General features: G+C 45.6%; 1 protein-coding gene across 1 annotated transcript; it reads left to right on the top strand.

Annotated features, from left to right (window-relative positions):
- The first annotated feature begins 1199 nt into the window (after window positions 1–1199).
- Window positions 1200–9264, top strand: IAH1 (isoamyl acetate hydrolyzing esterase 1 (putative)). The gene is made up of 6 exons (XM_072855065.1): window positions 1200–1421; window positions 3055–3107; window positions 3570–3718; window positions 4546–4707; window positions 8062–8180; window positions 8909–9264. Exons 1-6 carry the CDS (start codon window positions 1341–1343, stop codon window positions 9074–9076), a joined length of 732 nt encoding a protein of 243 aa, XP_072711166.1. The 5' UTR covers window positions 1200–1340; the 3' UTR covers window positions 9077–9264.
- The last annotated feature ends 1884 nt before the right edge of the window (window positions 9265–11148 follow it).

Genomic DNA, 11148 nt, shown 5'->3' with positions numbered 1-11148 from the left:
CAATTCTGTGACTGTGAAACTGCTGAGTTATTTCAAATAATGGATGAGCAACTTTATAGCAACTACATTTGTGCATATAGATCATAATAAAATCAGGCAAAGTGTGCACATGTTCTTTTTCTTACGTGCACATACAAGAAATAAGAAAAAAATCTTAACCTACCTCAATGTAGAATTACAAAAATTAAATTGAGAGATTTTTATATTTTTGAAGATTAACGGCCAGTTGGAGGATAAATTGGGTGTTTTGGGTTTGCATATGCTCGGAATCAAGCTTGTATATAATTTTGTTCCTGTCAGGGAAGCAATTACCTACATGCTTGTATCTGCTTGAAGTCAAAGGGGGCTTGAACACATTTAAAATGGAATCCATGTTTGCATACTGGGGTTAATTGGAGCTTTAAAACTTTGTATGCAGGCATTGCTGTTAGCTGGACTAGATGAACAACATCAGCTTCAAGCGAAGTCAGTGCTTATGACCTGTAACAACCTCAAGTGCAAATGGCTCCTGCCACTATTTCCATGACAGTCAGCTCCCGCTGACAGCCCTGTCACTCAGTGCTGGTGAAGCAGTCTTCCTGGACCGGGGAAAAGGGGGTATCAGAAACTGCAGTATGTGGAGAGGAATTTCAAATACAAATGTGATACTCAGAGTTAGCTGGGGTTGTTGCCGAGCAGTAAATAATGCTGAGAAAGTGATTTTTCTACAAAATAACATTGTTTTTCCCTTGTACACACAACTTTTTTCCCCTTTTCTCAGCTGATTAAATTGGCACCTGATAATCTTTATAGCAGTATTAGTGTATTGGTATTAGCAGAATTAGTGTATTATAAGTATTAGCAGAATTAGGGACAGCTTTGTTTGTCATAAGCTAAGAGTATGAAGTCTCTTAAAGGAGATTTTCTTAAAAAGGAAGTCTCTCTTTGGAACATATAAAAGTCTTATTTTTAAAATGATGCAAGTTTTTTTCAATATGCTTGCAGTCAGTGTAAGGCGGGGGGGGAGGGTTAGGTCCCCAACATCGTCCTTCCCTCTTCCCGCGCCCTGCTCCCGGCGGGCCGGCTCTCCCGCCCACAGCCGCGGCCGTGTAGGAGGTTGCGGCCCTGCGGGCAGCCGCCTCTTCTCCAGGCCCCCCGGCGCCGCAGGAGGATTTACTTCACTTCCAGTAATAAGCCTTTTACAGCGGGGAGAAAGCAATAAAACTGGCGGTGCTGCAAGTTGAAGCCGGTTTTTAATGCGGATCTAATCGGGGCGAGCCGCGGCCACCCCGTTTCCCGCCGCAGAGGAAGCGGCGCAGCCTCCTCCTCCCCCTGCCTCTGGCGGACGTCCGGCGGCGGCCATGGCGCTGGCGGAGGCGGGCGCCCGCGGGCGGCTCCTGCTCTGGCCCCGCGTCGTCCTCTTCGGAGATTCCATCACTGAGGTAGCGGCCCGGCGGCAGCCCCTCAGGGGCCGTGCCGCCGCCCCCGGCTGCGGGCCCGACGGGGTCTCCACGCCGCCGTGGACCCCGCGCGGGGCCGGTGGCCCCCGTCTGTTCCCGCGTGGAGCTCCGGAGCCCCATAAACATCCCAGTTCCTCGTACCGGGAGCGGCAACCCGCGGTCTGCGCCCTGGTTTGCCTTGAACGCCGCGCCAGCAGCGGTCCGGCGTTAGACTGGGCGCCTGTGCCAAGCACAGGGCTTTGCTTATTATTAATTTTTAAGGAAGAACGAGCAGCCGGGCGGCTGCAGCGGGAGGGGGTGTATGTGTCCTCGTGTGGGGCAGCGTGGCCCCCAGCCTCGCCTCGCCGGCCGGTCCCCCCCTCGGCTGGCGCAGGAGCAGCCTGTCAGGCGGGATGACAGAGACCCCTGCGAGCCGCTCTCCTCAGGGGCTGCCGCCCGCCCTGCCGGGCCAGCCGCCGTGGCAGCCTGCCGTCGGGCAGCCGGGGAGGTCGGCTTGGACAGAGGCCGGCCAGCCTGGCGGGTGGCGGGGATCATTCCCTGGTACCATGAGGCGGGAAGGAGACCAGTGAAATGGGAGCGCGGCCCGGCATGGTTATGTCCCTGTCAGATGTCCCACGAGAGTGTTCCAGGAGCTTTCACGCCTGATGGTCTTTTATGAGATTCAGAGCCTTTTGCAGAAATCCTTAAAGTTCCTATGTTAGAAGTGTTATCTGGTAAAAGCGTGGCTTGTGGTATTTTGGCAGCAGTGGCATTTTCCAGACAGGGAGGACAGCCTGCTGTCTGTAGTGACCCCTGTACTCCTCCCTGTCCGGGCTCCTGGTGTGTCCCTTCGGTGCAGCTCCCTGCGTCGAGCTCACCCGCCCCAGAGACACGTGCTGCATGGACGTGACTGGACTGTGGCTTGGTGAACATCACCTTTGAGGCAGTACTAGCTTTTTAGTGTTCATTTTGGGTCCCTGCCTTCTGTTGCGTGGGTTGCGTGGTGGAGTGGGTCACAGAGCTGCTCTGATGAAAAAAGATTTGGCGAAAGACAGAGCTTATCTTTAATGGGAGATCGGTTGTCTAAACCAACTCACTGTGCAGCTCTGTAAACAGATGGAGCATTGTAATGGGGAGGATGGTGCAGCAGTGGGAATGAGAAGGGATTAATTTTTCCACTACTAGGAGAGGTAGGTATTGAACTGCACTCCGAAGCAGCATGTGGAGAGAGGATTTTTGAGAGGTGCTCTCCAGAACGAAGGCACAGTGAAAGGATCTTAGAAATAAAGTAGAAAATGGAGGGGGCGGGGAAGCCTCACCAGCCAAAATGAAACTATAGCTTGACAGCAGTCAGTTTTGGTTACCAGTCAGTTTTGGTTACAAAGGGACCACAGGGTCCATCCCTCTGTAGGTATGGTCCCATGTTGCCTCTGATGCCAGTCGTGTGTCTAGGTAAGACCAGGGCTGTTCGACCTCTGCAGGGACAGGGCAGGCTGGGAGGGAGGAAGTGCTGCTGCAGCAGTGCGAGAGGCTGTGCACAAAAAGATTTTGATGAGGGAAGGTGCTGGTGGTGGGACTGATTGGCTGGGGAGCAAGTTCTTCCAGTGAGGGTCTAACCAATGTTCCTTGCTGTCAGTTCTCCTTCCAGGAAAATGGCTGGGGGGCATCCCTTGCTGAGAGACTGGTCAGGTAAGAGCTTAGATTTCAAAAGTGATTTCTAGCATGCAAGAAGTCATGCAGCTTTTCTAAAAGAAAACCAACACAAGTTAATATTCAGTGTATATTTTTTAATTAACATTTATTTATTTATTGAAGTGAAACTGCCTTAGTGGTAATCTGCCCAGTACTGGTGGAAATACTCACTGGGTGTTTCTTTCCACTCAGAGCTTGAGTGGAAAGAAAAAAATCCTTGGTGATTGTCAAGATTGTTGTTCTAGTTCATAGTTTAAATGACAGGTATATACTACACGTGCAATCTGTGGGTGCACTTTCAAAACCTAAAGTTATAATCCCACTGAAAACTCCTGTGACATCTCGTTGTTTCTGAGATGGACGGAGGCAGGTATCCTGACAGAATGCTTCAAAACTTCCCAGGTTTTGGTCTGGTGGGCAGAGGAGAGATGTTCTTTTTGATATGTGTCTTTGTTTCAGAAAATGTGATGTTGTGAACCGAGGGCTTTCGGGGTACAACACCAGGTGGGCAAAATTGATCCTTCCAAGACTGATCAGTAAAAGTACTGGTGCTGAGAGTACTGTTGCGGTTACTATTTTCTTTGGAGCCAATGACAGTGCTTTGAAAGGTACAGTAGCTTTTATTTTTTTTTCTGTGGCCCATTCTCTTAAGACAGTTTTACAGTTTAGCAGAAAAGGCAGAATATTACACACTTTTCCTGCCACTTCTCTATGAAGTAGTTGCCCTTTTTTCATTTTTACAGTGGATTGTTTTCAGTCATTTTATTTGTATTTAAACCATGCAGTGCTTTCTATTTTTCTCCCTCTCACCAAGTTTTAATATTAAAAGTAAATTTCAAGGTGCTCAAGAATTAGTCATATATCCATCACCTAAAATTGGAGTTGGGCATCTAGCTGATTTTTCTGCCTTTAAAGCAGTCTGATGGGTTCTTGGCAGATGGGTTGAGGAAATGAGGGAAGGTAGTATTTGGATTCTCTCTAAGATAAGCATAGCAGCATGCAGAGCTAGTCTAATCAAAATAATGACCTCAGTGCATGAAGGACTGTCTGTATGTCCATGGGAATTTTGAAATTTTTCTCTGCATCCAAGATAGTGAAAAATCTTAGCTTTTGTTTCAGGTGAAGTTTGAGGTGATTATGTGATCTAATACAGAGTTGCAAGACAAAGCATCTTTGAAAAAAAAGGTGTTTTCTTTTCTGCTGTCCCTCATTTGTATTAGTTGGAAGTGCTGTGTTTAAACTCTTCATTTGTCTGCTTTGCATATTGAGGAACAGTATTTTCCCACACCACCTCCAGAATCAATGGTTGAGGTGAACTGCTTACTGAAAATGAGTGCCCACATTCATATGCTGTGTAAAAAGCACATTGTGTTGTGCAGTAAATCTGTAAGCAGTTTAACATCGCTAATGCATGTGCTCCATCCTCATCTAACAGATCTGAACCCTAAGCAACATGTTCCTTTGGAGGAATATGCTGCAAACTTAAAGAGCATGATACAGTATCTGAAGTCAGTAGACGTTACTGAAGACAGGATTATTTTGATAACGCCACCACCTCTTCAGGAATCAGCTTGGGAAAAGGAGTGTCTTGCCAAAGGTAAAAGAATGATACGGATGGGCACAATTTCTGCATTTTACTGTCAGAGTGTAAGTTGCTGATCCCAGGCTGACAGATTATTAGCTTCATGCTTGTGCCAGATTGCAGTCGTGTTCTTCGAGTTGGTGGAAAAGGACTGCTAGCTGTTTTGCTAAATAGCTTTTGGATAAGCTTGTGGAGTAACTACCAACTAATTAGTAACATCCTTCTGAAAGTGTTGATTGATCCGTTCATGCATAAAACTGATGGAAGTGGCTGCCCTTTGAGAACACAGGTTTTGCTGAGATGTTCTAGGCAGACTACGTCATGTCCTAGCAGCTTCCAAAATAACATGAGTAATGGAAGAAATTTTGGCATTGTGTGCGTTAGAAAATGTTATAATAGTCACAGCATATGTCACATCTATCTGGATAAGCAGTAATATCCTAGCCAGGTTTATCTTAAATTTAAAAATCCCCCAGAGAATATAATATTCTAAGGATGCTAATAAAAGTACCTGAAAAAGAAGCAAAAGGTGATTAAATGATTACGTTGTTCAAGCTAACTCTAAAAATAGAGACATAACAGCACTGCTTACTTTCTGTTACTCAGCTGGTGGAAATTGCCATAATCCCACTGACTCTAGCAGCAACAGTCTGTGCATCCTGAGAGCATGTCCTCTTTTCAATTTGGACAGCTTGCCCAGTTCTTGCACATTTATAAAAGGCTTGAGTTAGATTCAGGTACACACAGAGCTGTCACCTTAGTATTTGCAAGGTTTTCTCAAATTTCGGTGGCATTGCGTATCCTGAGTTGTGTACTCAATCAAAGTGGTAACATTTTGAAGATGACGTGTTTAAACTGCATTAAATTAGACTATGTTATTGCATGGCTTTCCATTAGGGATCTTTGCTGTGTGGCAGTGATCACTGTGCAAAACAGATTTTGGACTATATGGGCTTTCAGTCTCATCCAGCAGGGTGGTTTTTATATTTCAGTTGGAAAAGGAGAGAAAGTCTTAGAGTAATACTCACAAATTATGTAAGACAGTAGCAGCTGTAGCAGGTCAGATCGAACATCAGACATGGCCAATACTGTAGATTTGACAGTAGCAGATCCTTAGATAGGGCGTAAGGGATAGGTCAGGCACAGAGCAGCCTTTCCTGCTGTGCGCGCCCAGCTCCTACTAAAGCTGCTACAGCCGTAGTTTGGCAAAACATGCACCCGTATAGTCCTTTTGAAGATCTGTTAGGTGAGCACACCATGAATGCTGCTTATCTGTCTCCTAGCTATCAAGTAACACTTTTTAACTGTTGCTAGTTCATTTTCGTCTTAAAGCTATCCTTTTTATGGGTAGGGAGGGAGGAAACTTGCATTTACAGTGTTGAATCTGCCAGCATCTGTCTAAAAGAGATTGCTGTCTAGGGGTGGAACAAAAGACAGGGTGATCTCAGACCGTGGACCACAGTAAGCAGCAGTATCAGATCATCTGTCCTCAACCAGTATCCAGGAGAAATGTTCTGCTTATTTCTCGTTTTGTCAGAGAGATAACAGAGCAAAGGAGAGATGTGAAACATGAGGATGATCATGTTCACAGGAACATTCATCCAGGTGTGAAAAGCGGCACGAAACTTGGCTTCCAAATGAGAATGCTGTGGGAGACAGAGTCAAAGCCCTTAAAGTCAGAGCTGCTCTTTGTCATCTGTATAGCCATCATTTCATCGCAGAAGGCAATTGGGTTGCACTGTCTGGCTTTGTTAAATTTTTGTTGATAGTTCCTTCTTGTCCTTCATGTGTTTGGAAATGAATCCCAAGAGGAGGTACCTCCACTATCTTTCCCAGCACTGAGGTGAGGCCAAGTGATCAACAGTTCCCCAGGTCCTTTTCCTTGCCTTTCTTAAAAGTGGGTATAACGTTAACCTTCTTCCAGTCGCTGTGGGTCTCCCATTAGCCATGAATTTTTGTAGGTGGTAGACATTGGCCTCACCAATGCAACGGGCAGCTCCTTCAAGTGAGTCCCACCCCCCCAGATGCATTTGGCATCTCTGAGTATCCCCTAACCCATTGCTCCCCACTGTTGGTTGTCCTCCTTCCCAAGCTCAGTGGGTACATGCAGAGGTCAGGGTAAATCACTAGGTTGCCTCCTTGATCCCTCAGGGGACCACCGTATTCTCTGAGCTTCCTTTGGCTGCAGCTCTTACTTAGCTTATAGACCCAGCTCCTGCAGAGCTGCACACTGAGAGCGGGCATGCGTTTGTGTGCTTCCAGAATGGAGGAGGAGATGAAACAGTCGAGCAGTAATTCTAACGATGAAAGAAAAAGCAAAGGGAGAATAAGAAATTATCAATCAACTCTGCTAGATTAGAAGTCATAGAAAGGGAAAAAGGACAGGACTGCAGGACCTCACCTGGGGAGGTGAGGTTGTGATCAAAACAGGGAACTTGGCAACAAAGGGAGTTCTGCGTGGTGGAGGCTGAATGAGCTGAAGGGCTGCTCAGTCTATGGGAGAGTTGAACCTGGAAGAAAGTTGAAGCAAGAGTTTGGAAACGTACCATGGTGGGGAAGGACCGGTGAGGCTGCAGAGGATATTTTTATGATGAAAAGAAATGATGGGAGGAAAGAGGTGTCAGTGTGAAGAAGTGGGAATCATCAGATGCAAGGAGGGAGTAGACTAGGAGTTGATGAATTGCATTATAGGTCCCATTAATAAAAAAACCAAACAGCATAACTTCATAATATCCTGCCCCAAAGTTTCACTGTGGTCCATGCAAAACTGCTGGCTTACAGTAACTGGCATTGAGCACGTACTCGAAGTCCAGCTCCCAGTGTAACTGCACGCACAAATGTAGCAGTCGCGAGTGTTGATAAAGCTTTGCACCTCCATGTACCCCAGTTTCACCAGCATGTTACAATGAGGAAACTACTGTAACGAGAAGCTAAACATCTGATGTCATCCAGGAAGCGGAAGGCAAACTTGTAAATAGATTTACATTTACTTAACTCTATGCTACATGCTAGTAGCAGGTGTATGAAGTTTTAAATCTGTGTACTGATTTCACCTGAAGTTTGACAGAAGGTGAAAACTGCGAGCACCACAGAATAAGCATTATGCTCTGTGCTTATTGCCATTGGCTCTTTCACCTGTTACGCATCTGTTAACAAGAAACATATTTTCAAATGCCTCAAAAACAAAAGGTGCCCTGAAAGACACTAAAAGACCTATAGCTGCCAGCCACTTAAATTGTGCTTTGGGTTTGGTTTGTAATTGGTTATGTCTGCTGGTGTAACAAACTGATACGCATCCTGTGTGCCACAGAAGACGGAAATCAAACTGTGTCAGTCGTGATTGCTAAATGTTTTCTTTGTGTCTGATAGGTGACAAATTAAATCGCCACAATGCCACCACTGGGGAATACGCCCAGGCCTGTGTTCAGGTAGCTAGGGACTGTGGAACTGATGTACTCGACCTTTGGACACTGATGCAAAAAAATCAGGTATGATATCATGGGAAAGACTTTGAAACTGTCATGAATTGTGAAATGCATAATTTAGCGTAGAGGAACCTGTAGTGCTGCATTATCACTGACATGATACAAAGTAGATCCAAGTCACATTTTGGGGAAGGAAAAAAGTAATCCAGAATGCTTCATACTGGGCTGGGAGAAATAAAGCTTAATACAACCTGACCGTGATACTTGGTTAGCAAATGTCCCCTGGGTGCATTACATGTAAATAACCTTTTCCTTGGACTTTGAATCATGGAGTAGTTTAGGTTGGAAGGGGCCTCTGGAGGCACCTAGTCCAACCCATGGCACAGCGTTGGGCTAACTTCAATGGGTACCTCGCTGATGCTTCCGACCAAATACCCAAACTAGTCCATGTGACAGAGATTGCAGACTTGCCGTAAACAGGTAACTCCAGTTCAGACACTGAATCTTTTCTCTTTCCTGCAGAGGAAAAGTCTACTTCACCTTTCTGGTGCAGTAGACTGTTCAGTAGTGCAGTAGACTCAATATTTTGATTGCATCACTTAATCTCGTCATCTTTTCCTGCTGAATAGTGGTGACTTTGGCCATCAGAACATTCTCTTAATATTTTAATACAAATGGTGAAAAATAAAACCAGTATATATACCAGCTGGCTTTGAAGAACTTACTTTAAAATTACTCAAGACCTTGCAATTAGCAAATACATTAATACATGGTTTTAACCTCTCCTGTAGGATTTCTCTTCCTATTTGTCTGATGGGCTCCATTTATCAACAAAAGGCAACAGCTTTCTAGCAGCACAACTTTGGTCGTGCCTGGAAAAAAAACTGTCTGCCCTTCCTTCACTGCTTCCTTACTGGCGTGACGTGGACCATACAAACCCCGAGGCCAGTCTTCTGTGAGATCCCCTGCAGTAACGAGCTGAAGCAGCCAAGCCTGGCAAAGCCAGTCTGTTTACAAACAGCCAATATCTAGCAACACACGGCAAACACTGCAGACTTGGGGAACAGGGTAGTGGGGAGTCCCCTGTCCATACCCTGCCATATCCCCTTCCCTTGGTCTGTGGGAGAATAAAGATGAGACCACTCAGGGTGTGTCGTGGGCTGGCTTGTCTGCATGCTGCTTGTGCCGGTAGCTTGAACGTCTGTGGGGATGAGCTCCTCTTCCCTTGGAAGACTTGGAGCAAAATGAGAGTCTCAGCTGCCCCGTGACCAAGGGACAGGCTGCCCTGAGGAGTTCCTGGCCTAGCTGAGCTTTGGGGACTATGCCTTGATTAATGCTATCTACTAGCTTTAAACACCTAGGAGCCGGTAAGAGGCAGCAGTGTGGAGTTTGCCAAGAGCCATTAATGTCAGTCCAGATTAATTTATTTGGTTGTAATACAGCCGTAAAAGCAGTTATCTGAGCTTTAGCAAGGATTTTGATAGTGCTATGTTGTCATTCAGAGCAGGGGTTTTAAACTTTAACTTACTTTGGCACCAGCAGCAGCTTCTTGCCTATAGAAACAGATTTCAAAACAGCGCATGGTTTTGGGCAGCATAAAACTGGTGATGCACATGCTCATTTTTGAGAAGCTTGGATCTTGAAGAAACTACTAGAAGAAACTTGAAGAAACTACATCTCTGCTGACAAAGCTGCATCATATGTAATTTGCTGTCAAGGAGACATTTCAAGTGATCTTTGGCCTTCATCCATGATTTAACAACTGACGTAACAGACAAGTATTGCATACTATGCATAGTTTTTGGCCAAGAGAACACAAACTACAAAACTACCTTTACAAACTGGGAAAAAAAAAAAAGCCTGAAACCTAGATGAAATTCAACAAGCATGGAAAAAAAAAGTGGTTTGGGCAATAATAGGCTGGCCAGCCAGATAGCAGAAGAAATGAGAATACTACTGGACCATGGATTAAAGAGAAACAAAGTGTGTATCACTGCAACTAAAACCCCCCACATAATTCTGGGCTATATTAACAGCTACATTGACAAACCAGATGAGGCCACAGGTGATGTGTTTATTATGCATTGGGTGAGACAGACCGATGAGAGAGCATCAAGATGTCCTGCTTTGTTAGTGCCGTGAGGCTGCCTTTGCTTCACTAAATAACTAAGAGCAGTTGGCCAAGACCTGTCATCTACCATGTAATAATGTTATAAACTGGAGCGTAAGTAGTTATTTTTCATGTGCCTGGAGCTGGACCAGAAGCTAGTTTGATTTATAAATACTTACGAGTATTAAACTGGACAGTCCTTTCTGTAGTAAATGCTTACAGCATAGACTTGGAGAACAGCGGAAGGGGCTCCTTGTGGAAGCTGTGGATCTTCCTGCATTAGATGTTACAAACAAACTGTGCAAGTAGAGACTTCACAGCTCAGATGGGGGCGATGGATTCTGTGATTTCCGAGGCCTGCTCCAAACCTCTATTTTCATGCTCCCAAGTGCCTGCCACTGCCTGGTTTTCATCTGGGAAGTAATGGCCTTAGTGCTGAGAACATGTACTTACTTACACATTTGCTACCTAAAAAGGCATTTGAGCACGCACCCATACCTTAGATACAAATTTCACTGTCAGAACTGACCATATGAAGCTGGTGAAGGGTCTGGAGAACAAGTCCTGTGAGGAGCAGCAGGAGGGAACTGGGGTTGTTCAGTCTGGAGAAAAGGGGGCTGAGGGGAGACCTTATTGCTCTCTACAACTACCTGAAAAGAGGTTGTAGAGAGGTGGGGGTCGGTCTCTTCTCCCAAGTAACAAGCGATAGGGCCTCAAGTTGTGCCGGGGAGGTTTAGACTGGGTATTAGGAACAATTTCTTCACCGAAAGGATTGTCAAGCACAGGAACAGGCTGCCCAGGGAGGTGGCAGAGTCACCATCCCTGTAGGCATTTAAAAGTCATGTGGATGTGGTGCTTAGGGACATGGCAGTGCTACATTAATGGTTGGACACAATGATCTTTAAAGGTCTTTTCCAACCT

The sequence above is a fragment of the Ciconia boyciana genome, chromosome 3 (assembly GCF_034638445.1).
Source record: "Ciconia boyciana chromosome 3, ASM3463844v1, whole genome shotgun sequence".
Classification (NCBI taxonomy): domain Eukaryota; kingdom Metazoa; phylum Chordata; class Aves; order Ciconiiformes; family Ciconiidae; genus Ciconia; species Ciconia boyciana.
This window is presented reverse-complemented; position numbering and strand designations above follow the sequence as displayed.

Excerpts from the sequence above, each read along its gene's own strand:
- IAH1 (XM_072855065.1), top strand. The coding sequence starts at position 1,341 with ATGGCGCTGGCGGAGGCGGGCGCCCGCGGGCGGCTCCTGCTCTGGCCC. Across the intron at positions 3,719-4,545 it reads CAATGACAGTGCTTTGAAAG|ATCTGAACCCTAAGCAACAT; the intron begins GTACAGTAGCTT and ends CTCATCTAACAG. Across the intron at positions 4,708-8,061 it reads AAAGGAGTGTCTTGCCAAAG|GTGACAAATTAAATCGCCAC; the intron begins GTAAAAGAATGA and ends TGTGTCTGATAG.